At 42.3% G+C, this 18291-nt stretch overlaps 1 protein-coding gene across 2 annotated transcripts in view; it reads right to left on the bottom strand.

Moving 5' to 3' along the window:
- dhx57 (DEAH (Asp-Glu-Ala-Asp/His) box polypeptide 57) overlaps positions 1 to 18291 on the bottom strand; it is a 167545-nt gene that overhangs the window by 48408 nt on the left and 100846 nt on the right. For both annotated transcript variants that reach the window (XM_068044535.1, XM_068044536.1), the window contains exons 13-16: positions 15756 to 15872; positions 9386 to 9482; positions 4186 to 4359; positions 2739 to 2939 (exon numbers count right to left, since the gene is read on the bottom strand). In XM_068044535.1, the coding sequence (XP_067900636.1) occupies positions 2739 to 2939; positions 4186 to 4359; positions 9386 to 9482; positions 15756 to 15872 (589 nt within the window). The remainder of the gene's footprint in view (positions 1 to 2738; positions 2940 to 4185; positions 4360 to 9385; positions 9483 to 15755; positions 15873 to 18291) is intronic.

An 18291-nucleotide genomic window follows, 5' to 3' on the forward strand; every position in this document is an offset into this window, starting at 1 on the left:
GTGTCAGTCAAGCAGGCTACTTTGCTCTGGATGGTATCGAGCTTCCAGACTGTTGTTGGAGCCACACTCATCCAGGCAAGTGCACAGTATTACATGACACCCTAACTTGTGCCTTGTAGATGATGGCCAGGCTTTGGGGAGTCAGGAGGTGGGTTAGTTGCCACAGAATTCCCAGCATCTGACCTGCCAGTATTTATGTGGCTGCTCCAGTTCAAATTCTGAACAATGGTAACCCCCAGGATGTTGATAGTGGGGGATTCAGTGATGGTAATGCCATTGAATGTCAAGAGGAGACGTGATTCTCTCTTGTTGGAGGTGGTCATTGTCTGGCACTTGTGTAGCACGAATGTTACTTGCCACTATTAGCCAAGTCTGAATGTTATCTAGGTCTTGCTGCATATGGACAGGGACTGCTTTAGTATCTGAGGAGTTGTGAATGGTACTGAACATTGTACAATCATCAGCAAACATCCCCATTTCTGACCTAATGAAAAAGCTGAAGATGGTTGGCCTAGGACACTATCCTGAGGAACTCCTGCAGGAGTGTCCTGGGGCTGAGATGATTGGCCTCCAACAACCACAACCAGCTTCCTTTATGCTAGGTATGACTCCAACCAGTGGAGAGTTTTCCCTGATTCTCACTAACCTCAATAGGGCTAGGGCTCCTTGATGTCACACTCGGTCAAACGATGCATTGATATCAAGGGCAATCACTTTCACCTCACCTCTCGAGTTCAGCTCTTGTGTCCATGTTTGGACCAAGGCTGTAATGAGGCCAGGAGCCAAGTGGTCTCACTTCCCTGGTCTTTCCCATTACCCTGAAACTACTTTTCTTTTCAAGTCTGTATCCAATTTCCTTTGTTACTCTTGAATCTGCTTCTATCACTCTTTCAAACAGTGCATTCCAGATCATAACAATTCACTGCATTAAAAAATAAATTCTCCTCGTCTCCCTGCTGGTTCCTTTGCCAATTATCTTAATCTGTGTCCTCTAGTTACTGATCCTCCTACCAGTTGAAAGAGCTTATCCTTATCTACTCCTAGCATCAAACAAGCATCGCTTTGCATTGAAGCGCAGAGGGTTCCAAATGAAATGGAGTGGACCAGGTCTGGTTTGAGACTGCTCAAATTCAGTTCATTTTGGGACTTATATAGGTTGCTGTAGAGAAACTGTACATGCTATGTGCCAGTCGTGGATCAGTTGGTAACACACTGATTCAGAAGGCTGAGAGTGCAAATTCCAATCCAGGGACTTGAGCACAAGGTCAAGGCAGAAACTCAAGAGCAGTACTGTTGGAGGTACCATCTTTTGGATGGCACATTAACCCGAGGTCCCATCTTCCCTCTTGGTTTTTTAAAAAATTCATTCATGGGATGTGAGAGTCGCTGGCCAGGCCAACATTTATTGCCCATCCCTAATTGCCCTTGAGAAGGTGGTGGTGAGCTTCCTTCTTGAACCGCTGCAGTCCATGTGGGGTAGGTACACCCACAGTGCTGTTAGGAAGGGAGTTCCAGGATTTTGACCCAGCGACAGTGAAGGAACGGCGATATAGTTCCAAGTCAGGATGGTGTGTGACTTGGAGGGGAACTTGCAGGTGGTGGTGTTTCCAAGCATTTGCTGCCCTTGTCCTTCTAGTTGGTAGTGGTCGCGGGTTTGGAAGGTGGTCTAAGGATCCTTGGTGCGTTGCTGCAGTGCATCTTGTAGATGGTACACACTGCTGCCACTGTGTGTCGGTGGTGGAGGGAGTGAATGTTTGTAGATGGGGTGCCAATCAAGTGGGTTACTTTGCCCTGGATGGTGTCGAACTTCTTGAGTGTTGTTGGAGCTGCACCCATCCAGGCAAGTGGAGAGTATTCCATCACACTCCTGACTTGTGCCTTGTAGATGGTGGACAGGCTTTGGGGAGTCAGGAGGTGAGTTACTCGCCGCAGGATTCCTAGCCTCTGTCCTGCTCTTGTAGCCACGGTATTTATAAGGCTACTCCAGTTCAGCTTCTGGTCAATGGTAGCCCCTAGGATGTTGATAGTGGGGGATTCAGCGATGGTAATGCCATTGAATGTCAAGGGGAGATGGTTAGATTCTCTCTTGTTGGAGATGGTCATTGCCTGGCACTTGTGTGGCGCGAATGTTACTTGCCACTTATCAGCCCAAGCCTGGATATTGTCCAAGTCTTGCTGCATTTCTACACGGACTGCTTCAGTATCTGAGGAGTCATGAATGGTGCTGAACATTGTGCAATCATCAGTGAACATCCCCACTTCTGACCTTATGACTGAAGGAAGGTCATTGATGAAGCAGCTGAAGATGGTTGGACCTAGGACACTACCCTGAGGAACTCCTGCAGTGATGTCCTGGAGCTCAGATGATTGACCTCCAACAATCACAACCATCTTCCATGGGACTATTTTGAAAAGAAGCAGGGAAATTCGCCTGACCAACATTTATCCTTCAATCATAAGCACTAAAAAAGCAGATTATCTATCATATTATCTGTGGGAGGTAGCTGTATCCCAATTGGCTGCCACATTTCCTAGATTACAACACTTCAGAAATACTTCCATGTACAGCGCTTTGGGACCCCAAAGTCATGAAAGACCATAGAGAAATGCAAATTCTTTCTTTTTACATTTAAAATCGACTGCAAATTTGTTAAGTTGGAATCAATATTTTTTTCTTCGCATGCAGTTATTTTAGAGAACATGTAATTGTTGGGATTCAATGAACAATTGTCTCCAACCTTAGACAAAGCTGTTCCAGTGGCACCCTCTTGATCTCGGGCAGCTGCAGCTCCTGGAGGTGATGACGGTACCAGTGACTGGTAAACAGGTGGAAGCAGATCCCTGAGGCTACACGCCCAGCTCGACCCTTCCTCTGCTGGGCATTAGCTCGTGATACCCAGGTGTCCTCTAGACTCTCCATCCCTTTGCATGGGTCATACCTGCGGGTCAACAAGAACGTGACAAAGTCAGACGAGGTTCATACTGTACTCCCATATAACATTAAGCTTTCAAATTTAAGGCCAAAAGCTAAAATACCTTGCAACACATATGATGGTGAATACATCATCAGGGGAATGGGACTAATCAGATAGCTCTTTCAAAGAGCCAACGCAGGCAAATGGGACAAATGGTTTCCTTCCGTTTGCTACAAGATTCTATGATTATATGACGATCAACTTTACATACCTCCCAACTGTCCCTGATGTGTATGGCTACACCACCTCCTTTCAGTCCTCTATGAACAATCCATACCCTGAATGTTAAACTGATTTCCATCCTCTGGCTTTAGCCATGTTTCTGATATTCCCATGACATTGCAATTCCCTAATGGTACAACAGCTTCCAGTTCTGCATCTCATTACTAATGCTTCCATCATTCAGGTATAAATACCTTATTGGACATTTGCCTCATTTCCTGTGTCCTAGTGTCTGCTTTTTTCTGGGTTCTGATATATATAAGTCTCTGGGTTTCTTTATCTATATCCACCTTTTAACAACCTTCTGCCCCCTGGTCAGTACTATCTGGGATCTGATTACTTCTCTGCCCTCCCCCCACCTATCTACTTAAAACAATTCCCAATTGCTGCACCAATGTTCCTTGAAAGCCTTTCTCCCTACTTGAATTAGGTGCAGCTATCTCTCTTGTGCTGGTCCTTTTTATTCAGAAAATATTCCCAAGTATTTGTATAGGTTAGCATTGTTGTTTTCATAGCATAGAAGGAGTTAAATCTGTCCATCGTGCCTGGAATGGTCCTTTGAAAGAGATGTCCAATTAGTCCTACTCCTTCGCTCTTTTCCCATAGTCCTGCAAAGTCTTCACCTTCACCACCCTTTCAGGCTGCGAATTCCAGATCTTAACAACTTGCTACATAAAAAAGTCCTCTCATCTCCCCTCTGGTTCTTTTGCCCCCAGTTTCATAGCCACTTGTGCACATCCTCAGTTTACCACAACCAGAGAGCATCAGCCTCCTTACAATCCCTGACATGATGAATTGCGTTATCTTTAGCCACGAGTCATTAGATCCTGAATTGGCACAATCCCAAAACCAATCGTACTGATAACCCTTAACATAAGGTGGTTGTCTATGCCGGATTGAAATTTTGCTCGAGAGGTTAAAAGTTGGCAACCTAACCCACAGTTCCACTGTCTCCAATAAGTCACTTTTTTTTGGTGTTATTCTGTACCTCTTTTCCTTCATCTTGCCGGAATCAATAACATAAACAACATCATCAATGGTGACTGAAGTTTCAGCAATGTTGGTGGAAATTATAATTTTGGTAGTTCCTTCAGGAGGGCGCAAGAAGACAGCTTGTTGGTCCTCACTGGACAGTGAAGAGTGCAGTGGGTGTATAACACACCTGGAAGAGAACAGTTTATTGCACAATGAAGAATGTTTGTTGGCAATAGTTTGAAAATGGTGAAGTTATCTGAAATGTTTTGCCATTCATTAATACAGGGAGAGAGAAAATCACAAACAGTAACATTAAGTTAAATTTATTAATTACACATAAAATTATAGTTTAAAGAGAACTAGTCTCCCTGTGCCGAACTATCCCCACTCAAAATTCTGGAGTGGCAGTGTGTTTGTAGGCCTCACCATCGTTGGTCTGTAACCAGTTGCAAGGAGATGGAACCCAGGGTGATGCCCCTCTGAGAGCTTTTGGACTCTGCACAGCAACTACCCATAAAAATATGACTGATAAATAAAAATCGAGCAAGTGGAGGATCAGCTGCCCATATCATACAAATCGAACATCCAAACGTAATTTTTTTTTTCAATTCGTTCGGGTGATGAGGGCGTCGCTGGCTAGGCCAGCATTTATTGCCCATCCCTAATTGCCCTTGAGAAGGTGGTGGTGAGCTGCCTTCTTGAACCGCTGCAGTCCTTGTGGTGTAGGAACACCCACAGTGTTGTTAGGAAGTGAGTTCCAGGATTTTGACCCAGCGACAGTGAAGGAACGGCGATATAGTTCCAAGTCAGGATGGTGTGTGGCTTGGAGGGGAACTTGCAGGTGGTGGTGTTCCCATGAATCTACTGCCCTTGTCCTTCTAGGTGGTAGACGTCGTGGGTTTGGAAGATGCTGTCGAAGGAGCCTTGGTGAATTGCTGCAGTGCATCTTGTAGATGGTAGACACTACTGCGTCTGTAGTGGAGGGTGTGAATGATGAAGGTGGTGAATGGGGTGCCAATCAAGTGGGATTCTTTGTACTGGATGGTGTCGAGCTTCTTGAGTGTTGTTGGAGCTGCACCCATCCAGGCAAGTGGAGAGTATTTCATCACACTCCTGACTTGTGCCTTGTAGATGGTGGATAGGCATTAGGGAGACAGGAGGTCAGTTACTCGCTGCAGAATTCCTAGCCTCTGACCTGCTCTTGTAGCCACAGCATTTATGTGGCTGGTCCAGTTCAGATTCTGGTCAATGGTGACACCCAGGATGTTGATAGTGGGAGATTCAGCAATGGTAATGTCATTGAATGTCAAGGGGAGATGGTTAAATTTCCTCTTGTTTGAGATGGTCATTTCCTGGCACTTGTGTGGCACGAAAGTTCATTGCCACTTATCAGCCCAAGCCTGGATGTTGTCCAGGTCTTGCTGCATATGGACATGGGCTGCTTCTATCTGAGGAGTTGCAAGTTGTGCCAAACATTGTGCAATCAGCAGCGAACATCCCCATTCTGACCTTATGATGGAGGGAAGGTCATTGATGGTGCAGCTGAAGATGGTTGGGCCTGGGACACTACCCTGAGGAACTCCTGTGGTAATGTCCTGGGACTGAGATGATTGATCTCCAATAATCACAACCATCTTCCTTTGTGCTAGGTATGACTCCAACCAGTGGAGAGTTTTGCCCGATTCCCATTGACTCCAGTTTTGCTACGACTCCTTGATACCATACTCAGTCAAATGTTGCCTTGATGTCAAGGGCAGTCACTCTCACCTCACATCTGGAGTTCAGCCCTTTTGTCCATGTTTGAACCAAAGCTGTAATGAGGTCAGGAGCTGAGTGGCCCTGGTGGAATCCAAACTGAGTGTCAGTGAGCAGGTTATTGCTCAGCAAGTGCCACTTGATAGCACTATCGACGATCCCTTCCGTCACTTTGCTGATGATCGGGAGTAGGTAATTGGATGAGTCGGATTTGTCCTCTTTCTTTTGTGTACAGGACATACCTGGGCAATTTCCCACATTGCCGGGTAGATGCCAGTGTTGTAGCTGTACTGGAACAACTTGGGTAGGGGCGCAGCTAGTTCTGCAGCACAAGTCTTCAGTACTATTGCCGGAATGTTGTCAGGGCCCAATGCCTTTGCAGTATCCAGTGCCTTCAGCCATTTCTTGATATCACATGGAGTGAATCGGATTGGCTGAAGACTGACACCTGTGATGCTGGGGACCTCAGGAGGAGGCAGAGATGGATCATCCAATTGGCACTTCTGGCTAAAGCTGGGTGCATATGTTCAGCCTTGTCTTTTGCACTGATGAACTGGGCTCCCCCATCAGAAAGGATGGGGATATTTGTGGAGCCTCCTCCTCCTGTCAGCTGTTTAATTGTCCACCACCATTCATGACTGGATGTGGCAGCACTACAGAGCTTAGATCTGATCCGTTGGTTGTGGGATCACTTAGCCCTGTCTATTGCATGCTGCTTCTGCTGTTTGGCATGCAAGTAGTCCAGTGTTGTAGCTTTACCAGACTGACACCTCATTTTTAGGTATGCCTGGTGGGCTCCCGGCATGCCCTCCTGAACTCTTCATTGAACCTGGGTTGGTCCCCCAGCTTGATGGCAATGGTAGAGTGGGGGATATGCCGGGCCATGAGGTTACAGATTGTGCTCGAGTACAATTCTGCTGCTGCTGATGGTCCACAGCGCCTCATAGATGCCCGGTTTTGAGTTGCTAGATCTGTTCAAAATTTATCCCATTTAGCAGGGTGGATGTGCCACACAACACAATGGGGGTATCCTCAGTGTGAAGACAGGACTTCGTCTCCACAAGGACAGTGTGGTGGTCACTCCTACCAATACTGTCATTGACAGATGCATCTGCCACAGGTAGCTCGGCGAGGACAAGGTCAAATAGGTTTTTCCCTCTTGTTGGTTCCCTCATCATCTGCCGCAGACCCAGTCGAGCAGCTATGCCCTTTAGGACTCAGCCAGCTCGGTCAGTAGTGGTGCTACCGAGCCACTCTTAGTGGTGGACATTGAAGTCCCCCACCCAAAGTACATTTTGTGCCCTTGCTACCCTCAGTGCTTCTTCCAATTGGTGTTCAACCCACAGAAACACTGATTCATCAGCTGAGGGGGGACGGTAGGTGGAAATAAGCAGGAGGTTTCCTTGCCCATGTTTGACCTGATGTCACGAGACTTCATGGGGTCCGGAGTCAACATTGAGGACTCCCAGGGCAACTCCCTCCTGACTGTATACCACTGTGCTGCCACCTCTGGTGGGTCTGCCCTGCCAGCGGGACAGGACATACCCGGGGAAGCAAGGTATGATTCCGTGAGTATGACTATGTCAGGCTGTTGCTTAACTAGTCTGTGGGACAGCTCTCCCAGTTTTGGCACAAGCCCCCAGATGTTCATAAGGAGGCCTTAGCAGGGTCGACAGGGCTGGGTTTGCCATCGTCATTTCTGCTGCCTAGGTCAATGCCAGGTGGTCCGTCTGGTTTCATTCCTTCTCTTAGATTTGTAGTGGTTTGATACAACTAAGTGGCTTGCTAGGCCATTTCAGACAGCACTTAGGAGTTGACCACATTGCTGTGGGTCTGGAGTCACATGTAGGCCAGACCAGGTTTGGACGGCAGATTTCCTTCCCTAAAGTACATTAGTGAACCAGATGGGTTTTTACAACAATCAGCAATGGTTTCATGATCACCACTAGAGTAGCCTTTTAATTACTGATTTATTCATCATCAAATTCCACCACCTGCCTTGGTGGGATTTGAACCCATGTCCCCAGAGCATTACTCTGGGGCTCTAGATTACTAGTCTAGCAACATTACCACTATGCCACCGCCTCCCTGCAATTGTTTTCAGAAGTACACGCACAAAACCTTCACAGTGAAATCAAATACGAACAGCTATAAAATGTATAAAGTAAGACTAGCTTTGGTACAATACAGGACCAAAATGGAACTTCCACATGTCCTCTGTTGCAAAGTTACCCCTCAACTCCCTAATTTTAGTCAAACACTTGTTTTCTCTTGTAACTCAAGTCTATTAAACCCAATTCTATCCAAGATGTGAAGACTGCTCCAGCTGAAGAGAGCTTTGTAGTATCTTTCTCTCAACCCTGGACTGGATACCGGAAAAGGCTCGTGGCCCGATGGGGGATCACTCTCTCACCTCTAGCTTCTGACTTCTGTTTCCATCCCAGAATATTACCATAGCCAGTGCTTCTCTGAACTTTCTATGTTCCAAATTTACCATCCTGCATGCTCTTCCTTCTTCTTACATCTTCGAGTTGAAATCAAGATTAGTTACACAGCCTCTTACTCATTCTTACGCAAAACTTCAAAAAAGTGTACAACTGCTTACCTCTTTGAATCTTTTCTTCCTCTACAATTTTAAGTCTTTTCAAACCAAATCATTAATTTCTGATCACCCAGTTTTAAAAAAAAACAAACTCTTTCCCACCTTGGTAGTATCCTGCAATTATAGATTAGGTTTAGGACAAATCTCCCTGTTGTTCCCTCCGCCCCACCACCCAATGAGGGGAGAACCATTTGGAATTTTCATCGCAATATCAAGTACAAGACATAATGACAGATTCCAATGTAATTTACAGCATGGTGTAATGTACTTGCATAATAAACAATAAAAAAACTATGAAGTTGGGGCCTTTTAAAAGATATATTCAACGTTAACCAGCTCTTTCCATTCCGTTTAACTCATAGAAATTTATGGCACAGGGAGGTTATTTCACCAATTATGTCTGTGACACCTCTATGAAAGAGTAATTTACTCAAGTCCTTTTACCCTATCCCTTTTATTTACTTATCAAATATTTATTCATTTCCTTTTTAAAAGCTGTTGTGGACCCCACTTCCACCATTATTTCTGGTAGGACATTCCATGTCCTAACAACTCTCCATGTGGAAAAAAAAATCCTAGTTTCTCCCTTCTTTCTTTCAGCGACAATCTTGGGTCTTCTAACTGTTGACTCACTGACCAGTGGAAGTAGGTTTCCCCTCTTTACATTATCAAAACGTTTAGTGAAAAAAGCCCGTTTCTCTAGTCTTTCTTCATAACTGAAGTCCCTCATCCTTGGTTTCATCTTAGCGAATCTCTCGTGGATTTTTCATGACCTTGACACCCTCATTAAAATAGGGCACCCAGAAGTGTCCCAAATAATGAGCTCAGCCTTATTTTACCCTTATGAGTCACAAACCTTTTGTTGTGCCTGTTGTTGAAGAAAGGGTTAGATTGAAGCTGTTCGTACAACATTTTGATTTCTGCCAGGCCAGGCAAGAATATTAAAACAGCACCTATTGGAATAATTAAATAAAATAATTAAAATAGCAAAAACACATGAAACATGACTTTGTTATTCTCGCACTTTGTAACTGCCTAGTAACCACAAAGATTTCTAAATTAGGTTTTTTATTAGATCACTAAGCTTCCTTAATAAAAGGAAACAGACTATCCATTAGACATACTGCAAATCGTCTCACTCAGGAGCAGAAAGGAAGCAAAACCATTTCTTATTTAATACACAACTTGACAGGTCTCGTGTTGTATTTGGAAAAATGAAACCTATTTTCAGTTAAGTTTAAAATCATGGAAAGGGAGAAGAGAGCGAGATAGCTTGTTCATTCTACTGAAAATATACAACAAATAAGGGGAATTGATAGGTCAGATTACTCCACGGGGACAGGCAGCTTGCTCATAGAATTGCACAGAAAAGAAGGAGGCCATTCAGCCCATTGTGCCTATGCTGGCTCTTTGAAAAAGCCATCCAATTAGTCCCACTCACCCTGATCTTTCTCCATAGCCCTGCAATTTTTTTCCTTTTTGATTATATATCCAATTCCCTTTGGAACGTTACTACTGAATCTGCTTCCACCAGATTCCAGATCATCGCAACTCATTACGTAAAAACATTTCTCTTCATCTCCCCTCTGGTTATGTTGCCATTTATCTTAAATCTGTGGCCTCTGGTTACTGACCCTCCTGACAGTGGAAACAGTTTTTCCTTATTTGCTCTCAGAAAACTCCCCACAATTAGGAACATAATCCCCCTTTAACCTTCTCTGCTCTAATGAGAACACTCCTTGCTTCTCAAGTCTTTCCATATAATGCAACTTCCTCATCCTTGGTACCATTATAGGAAATCGCCACTTGACATCCTAAACACGAACCACCCAAGGTAATGCTTGACTGAACTAACTGGCCCTGGAAGTAAGCTATCTGGTAGTAAGTCATTTCTGAGGGGGAATAAACAATATGTCAGAGAGGGATGAGTAGGGGTGGTGGGAGCTGGTCAAGTCAGATTGAAAAAGGGATCAGAATGGGAGTCCTGAAGCTGTAGAGTAAACAAGAGGTAATGGAGAGTTAATTTTACTGCTCCTGCCAGGAGTAGTTGAGCACACTTTGCAGAATGAGCCACAGTACTACCACAAAAATGACTTGTTTATAAGATGACTACCACCACTTCAATCCCATACAATGTCTTGAATTTCTAATTTGATATTAGAGTATATATACACTAATATAGAATTCTTTAGTTACTGTGCATGTGGTGTACAGGTTGCTCAGACCCAAATAGAAATCCAATTAACTTACAGACTCATGAAATGCCCATGTAAGCTTCCCTAGTATCCTCAGATACTCGTCTGAAACCTATGCTATGACTTCAGTGCAGTACTGAGGGACAGCTGCACTGTTGGAGGTGCCGTCTTTCAGATGAGATGTTAAACAGAGGCTCCATCTGCCCTCTCAAGTGAACAGAAACAGTGCTTGGGATCTTTTATAAGAAAAGCAGGAAAGTTCTCACCGGTGTACTGGCCAACATTTATCCCTCAAACAACATCACAAGGACAGATTACCTGGTCATTATCACATTGCTCTTTGTGGGATCTTGCTATGCACCACATTTCCTACATTAGCAGTGACTACATTTCACTTCATTGTCTTAATTATATATTAATTGTGTTTAATTATAAGTAGGTGGTGGGCATTAACTGGGGATTCACATGTGCCCTATAAATAGACACAGACTAAAACGGTGGTTGTTGGGTTAGCAAGTGTATACTTATAATATGTAACTCTCAATAAATATACAAGTGTGTAATGGCTGGTTCCAAATCTGTCATTTGCCAACTGGCTTTCTGGAATAGAACATGGTAGCAGAGAATGGTTGCCTAAAGTTGAAGGTTGGAAGCTAAGAAAAAAAAAATTCAGACAGAAACCTACAATCCTAGTAGCCATTGCGAAAAATGGCAGAAAGCAAGTGTAAACTGTCAGGGTTTGATTACCCTCTGACGTTCTCGAAGTCTGAACCATATGACCAGTGGAAGAATGAAGTGGCTAAATAGACACGGGTTACATCCCTACCAAAGAGGAAACAAAGTATGGCTTTGGCATTGTTGCTTCCTACCAGAAATAGAATCAAAGAAATAGAAGCAAAGTAATTTGTGAGCTGCATGCCTGTCAGCTGGATAGTGAAGGAGGTTTGGACCTTCCATCAGAGTTCTTGGATGAAATCTACAAGAAAGATGATCTGTTAAATGCCTATGAAGTATGGTCAGAATTTGATAGATTGTGCAAAACAGATGAACATTCCATGGAAGAATATATCGTGGACTTTAACAGAATTTATAAAAGATTGGCGAAATTCAAGTTGGGGATCCCTGGATCAGTATTAGTGTTTATTGCTAGATTGTGCTAAGGTGTCTCATTTGCACAGGCTCCTCAGTTCTCAGAGGGGGAGATCGTGTTGGATTAGAAGTCTGCTGCCTTAAATATTCCTGGGCAAACAGTCATTTCCTTCAGCCTTCGTGGAATAAATGGGACATTCGGAACAAAGGGACAAATGGGACAAAGAATAGAGGAGTCAATGCCAAATTTTGAAATGATCCCATTACTGGAAGCAGGCATCAATGGAAGAGTTAAAGAAAGGCAGAATGAAGATGAAAGCACCTTTAGCCTATCTGTTACAGCAGGAGACAGAATCAGCTAATGAATTCCAGTAATGCCCAAGGAACATTAATAGGGGCTTCAGATGTGATTTGAACTATCATTATACAATGAACTGCCTAAAGCGGAGCGGTAAGATTCTTGAAAGGACACATGATTAAGATAATTTTGAGGAAGAGAAGATGATGATGGTGAATCCGAACAAATTAACTGGTCGTAAGGCGTTTTAATTCTGTAAAATAGTAACAGACTTGTTTAACTGCACAGTGCTGGATAGCGCTTGAACTTCAACAGTATATGAAATAGACTGGTTAAAATGTTACCTTGATTCAGTAAGTAATGAGGGTTGCTGCAAGATTAAGGAATATAGAAGTACTACTTGCTTTAGGTTTGGTGATGACAACACATTGAGGTCACTAAAGAGAATTATAATTCCATGTAAAATAGCTGGAGTAATCTATTTTATAAGTACTGATGTAATCTCTAGTGAGATACCTAGGCTGTTGAGTAAACCTTCCATGAAAAAGGCACAAATGAAATGTGACATGGCGCATGATAAGGCAATTATTTTTGGAAAGTCAGTGTATTTGCAGTTTATCCAGTCAGGACATTATTGTACCCCTTAAACAAAACCTGATGTTTCTCATCAGAGTGGTAGACAAGCATTCATGGCATCAGGTGATAAGAATCAGAGGAAAAAAAAAGCAAATTGTCTTATGGTTACATAGACAATTGGCTCACCCTACTTGCCAAAGTTTAAAAAGCCTGCTAAGAGGTGCAGGTGTGGTTGTTGTAGAGTATAGGGGGCTAATCGATGAGATTAGTGAGAAGTGTGAAATCTGTGGGGAAAAAAAAAGATATTGGAGGATGCTGCCAGATACTATTCTAAGCCTTCCTTTGATACATGATTTTAACAAGGTAGTTGTCTTGAACCTATAGATTTGGAGCAAATAAATATTTTCACTCTACATTTTGTAGACCTGGCGACCAGAATTAGTCTTTCTACAATAGTACATAGTAAGGGCAAAACGGTTATTATAGACAAAGTCATAGAGAAATCGATAGGGACTGGACTTGAGGCACCAGCAACATTTATGACTGATAATGGAGGGTAATTTGCCCATGACTAGTTCAGAGACATACATGAAAACATGAACATCATGGTTATGAATACCATAGCTGAAAGTCCTTTCAGCAATGGACTCTGTGAAAGGAATCATGTGGTAATTGATGAAATGCTGCATAAAATTTTAGCTGATCAACAGCTCAGGCATGGGCAGTTCATGCAAAGAATTCACTCCAGATAGTTGGAGGGCATAGTCCCTATCAATTAGTCCATGGACAAAATCCCAAATTGCCCTCTGTGCTGTACCATAGTCCTCTGGCCCTAGAAGGTACTACAATTAGTTCCTTTTTTTCTGCACATTTAAATGTTTTACATGCAGAGAAATTAGATTTTATCAAGGCTGAGGCCTCGAAGAGAATTCAGAGAGCCCTAAGCAATTGTGCAAGACCATCCAATACAGAATTTAATTCAGGAGATTTGGAGTATTATAAAAGAGAGGGTCATAGGGAATGGAAAGGCCCTGGTAAGGTAATAGGTCGTGATGGTAAGACAGTACTCAACAAACATGACAATCAAATGGTTAAGGTTTATTCCTGATAATTAATCACAATTAACTACAAAATCTTGGACTCTGAGCAGCTGATAAAAGTAAACGGTAAACCTTGCACCTCTAATGTTCACATATTTTATGATAGAGGTCCTGAGGAACAGAATACAGTAGATCAGGGGCTGGATAGTGGTAATATGAATAATCATGACACATTTGACAGAGCTATCACATCCAACGACCAATTGTCCAGAGTGGATACTCAGGTGACGTATATTCTAGAAGGGTCTGGTGAATGGAGGGATGCGGCAATTGCGGGATGTGCAGAAAAAGCTACTGGCAAGTTTAAATATTGGTTAAATGTTCAGGATGATGGCTAAGAAGTGAGGTCCATCGGCGACAGAGTGGAGGGTAAGAAAATGCAGTGCAAGTACTGATAGTGGGTCCGGAAGTGACTCGTGCGTCAGAAAACAATGTACCGGAGAAAGACCCTTCGAGAGTATAAGAGAGCAATCTCATAATAGTCAGGTTTGTGGGGCTTTTAAATATATTGGTACAGATATTAAGCCGAGTGGGTCTGGAATAACTTTAAATCAACATTATTTATAGAATATTACTCCCATACTGGTTAATTGTGCTAGATCAGCACAGAAAGATGATGTTATATCTAAAGAACAGACAGAGCAACTGCAAAGCTTGATTGGTCAGTTGAACTGATTGGGCACTCAGATTAGACCAGATGCTAGTTTTGATCTATTGGAGTTAAGTACTACAATGAAACACCCTAAAATAGAGAATGTCATAAGGGCAAATAAAACATTAAAGAAATTAAATCTAGAGAAATGTGTATTTAAGTTCCCATCCTTAGGTGACACAACATGAAACTAATCATTTCTAGTGATGCCTCACATGCTAATCTTCCTGATGTGTATTTGAGTGTAGCTTGTTTCATAACATTTCTTACAGGTGAAAATGAAAAATGTTGTTCTTTAGCTTAAGAGGTTAAGAAAATAAAAAGGGTCATTAAAAGTGCTTCAGCTGCTGAAACACTGGCTCCTGTAGATATGGGATTCCATTTGCCAAATATTTTACATGGGATTCTGTACAATGGGCACAGTGAAGATAGTATACCCATTGAATGTTATGTAGGTATTTGGTCATTGTGGGATAATGCACACTCCACGAAAAGTGAGTGTGAGTGAAGGTCACTGATCTTGCTGGCTTGACACAAATACTAGAGAGAAAGGAAATCCTTAAAATTAAATGGGTGGATGCAGGTCATCAACTGTCTGTTTTACAAAAAGAAATGAAGGTACAATCAAAGAAGTTGTTAGGGGTCCTAGAAGAGAGGCATCTCGCAATGTAATGCTTTGGATAGAAGATGGAAATTTTTGATTTGTTTTGAAATTTTGGTTGTGCATATTCACTTTAGTTTTTATTTAAAGAGAGAAAGGAATCTTAATTGCAATTTAATTATATGGAGATGGTAGGCATTAACTGGGGATTCACTTGAGCCCTATAAATAGACACAGACTAAAAGTGTGGTTGTTGGGTTTGGAAGTGTATGCTTGTAATATGTAACTATGCAAATAAATATAAAAGTGTGTAAAAATTGGCTCTAGTTCTATCATTCATCAACTGGCTTTCTGGAGTAGACCACTTGGCTGTTATGTGGTCTGGTATGTCTTGAGGTTGAGAAAGATGCCGTATAATAATATTATTGATTTTCTCTAGTTCCCATTTGCTCTCAGTAAATATTCTTGTTCAAGCATGAGGAACAATCATCTTACAGAAAACACTAGGCAGGTTTCAACTGGAGCAGAACTACACAAACCCTCTTCTGCACCTTCACCATACGCTTTTCCCCCAGCGGAACTGCGTCACTTGAACTGACCCTCGAAGCATGCAAGATTCAAGCATCAGACATGTGTTGGTCAATGGCCGCTTCAACGGCCTCTCTTAGAAATCATAGCTGTAAGTGCATAACAGACTGTATATGGTTCCACTAACCTGGGGGGTAATCGTGTTTTCCATCCACTATCCACTCTAATAGAGCTTCTATTAAATCCAAGTTGATCTTATCAAGGTCCATACCAGCCATAGTCTTTAATACAGACTTACTAACCCCTAAAAGGAAAAGAAGCACACTTATTAAAACAGTACAAGTGCAGCTACTGCCAGGAAACAAACTCTCAAGTATATTATTGCCACCTGCTGTGCAGTTCACCCATTGCATATAAACAGAAATGCACAGGTTTCCTATTCACTCCTTCCTAGTGTTCATAGAGACTATTTGAGTATTATTTAAGAATAATGTGTAGTAAACGTCGATTCACTGAATTTCTTCAAGCAAGAGCTGGACCTGTATCTGGCTGAGGTGGACATCACCTTGTTCAAGGAATAGGCTCTGCATAGCTTATCAGGATCAGAGTGATCTCCTGGGCTAGTTTTGATAGCTTAAGGGATTGGATAGGAATTCCAAGATACCGCCCCCCCCCCCCCCCCCCACTAAATTGGTGTGGGTTTTGATTCAAGTTTTTCGTCTCACCCACGAGATTACATGGTTTCGGATTGGGTGGGATATGTAGGTATTGTGATGCACAAAACATCGCAGTGTGGGACAGACTGGATGGACCAGAGGATCTTTACTTGTCGTCATTGTTCATATCTTGCACCAGCAATAAATAGAATAAAATCAATCCATAAATGACACCATAAAGTAGGAAAGAAGAGTACAAAGTATCATGGAGTAGACAAGCAATTTCCCAAATGGTCACTTTTGAAGGAGCTCAAAGTTGGTGAAAATCTGAAATGTGTGTGTGTTTGGAAAGTGATATTATCAAGACTTCTGAGTACAAGTGTTGCTTCAGGAACACTCACTTGGGAAAAGAATCAACAGACTGAACAGATCAAGTCATTTATAAAATCTAGTGTAAATACATCTTGTTAAATTTATAAAGTGCTGACACATTTAAAGATACAAATCAGAAATTAATTTCCATAATGTCTGTTTATGAAGCATATACTGCTGATTAAAAGTCCATTCTGAAATTTGGTCATTTTTTCAGTATTAGGTAGCACCAAATAATAACCCCACTTCTAACAGTACAGAGAGAGGATAATGTTACAAATGTCCTTCTATGTTTTGTAAAATATGTTTTTAAGGACTTATAGTTGAATTATGGACATTGATTCATCGGAAAGCTTGAAGAGATGCTGAACTTCGTAGGTTTTTTTTTAATAAAAAGAGGTCACCAGAAGGCTTCCCGGACTTGGCTTGTAAACAAGCCCTTAGTTCTGTGAGGGGCGGCACAGTGGCGCAGTGGTTAGCATCGCAGCCTCACAGCTCCAGCGACCCGTGTTCAGTTCTGGGTACTGCCTGTGCAGAGTTTGCAAGTTCTCCCTGTGACCGCGTGGGTTTCCGTCTGGTGCTCCGGTTTCCTCCCACAGCCATAGACTTGCAGGTTGATAAGTAAATTGGCCATTGTAAATTGCCCCTAGTGTAGTGTAGTGTAGGGGGATGTGGTAGGGAATATGGGATTAGTGTAGGATTAGTATAAATGGGTGGTTGTTGGTCGGCACAGACTCGGTGGGCCGAAGGGTCTGTTTCAGTGCTGTATCTCTAAATAAAATACAATAAAAAAATAAGTAAATAAATGAAATAAAAAACTGGAAGGCACCTGTTTTCAGATAAAATACCAGCAGGGAGCTTGTTGTTTTGACTTGGAGAAGAGGTTTACAGAAAGGTGACAGGTCAAGATTTGGAGAGGTCAGGAGGCCTGACTTCTGGAATGTTTTTGGTTTCACTTTGAATTGTTAAAAAAAGACAGGTTTTTTTTGCCTGCCAAGAAAACCCATCTCATCCCTTTCTCTCTCTTGGAAAGAAATCCTGCATATCCAGTGTGTCAGTCTCCTCTTCCCTCCTGTATTTGAAGAAACCCTACATATCGAATGTGTGGGAACTGAAACCCCTGTTGCCGCATTTCTGCTGTGAGGCCTATCTGAAGTCTCTGTAGCTGCATTTCTTGGAAAGTCTCAAAGTGATCTTCAATATCACCTGGAAAGAACTGTTCTAGGAAGATCCCAGTGATAACCGTCTATACGTATTTGGGACACCAAACCAAAACAAATAACATCTTTCCATATCTCTCTTTCTTCTTCAAGAATGAGCAAGTATTCAGCCTAAATGGTTTAAAAAAAAAATTTTTTTTGTAACAGAGCTCTAAACAAAAATCCCTTTTATTTTTCTGGTTAATTGATGTATATATGTGTGTGTCTCTGTGTGACAGGCTAAGGTAAAAAGGGAACTTTAATATTTCAATCTGTGTGCTTATGCTTTAATTCATTACTGGTTAAGACTTGTTTTTACAATAAACTGATAATTTGTTGTTTGTTAAAGTAACCTGGTTGGTGTGTTTTATTCTGAGAAAAATAGAGTATATGATTGACTGTATCGGTAAGTGGGAAACTTTAAATATATATTGTGACCTGTGGAGAGGTGGAACTAGAATAAACAGTATACTCCTCCCGCCTCAGTTGTAACAAT

Source organism: Heterodontus francisci, chromosome 13 (assembly GCF_036365525.1).
Source record: "Heterodontus francisci isolate sHetFra1 chromosome 13, sHetFra1.hap1, whole genome shotgun sequence".
Classification (NCBI taxonomy): domain Eukaryota; kingdom Metazoa; phylum Chordata; class Chondrichthyes; order Heterodontiformes; family Heterodontidae; genus Heterodontus; species Heterodontus francisci.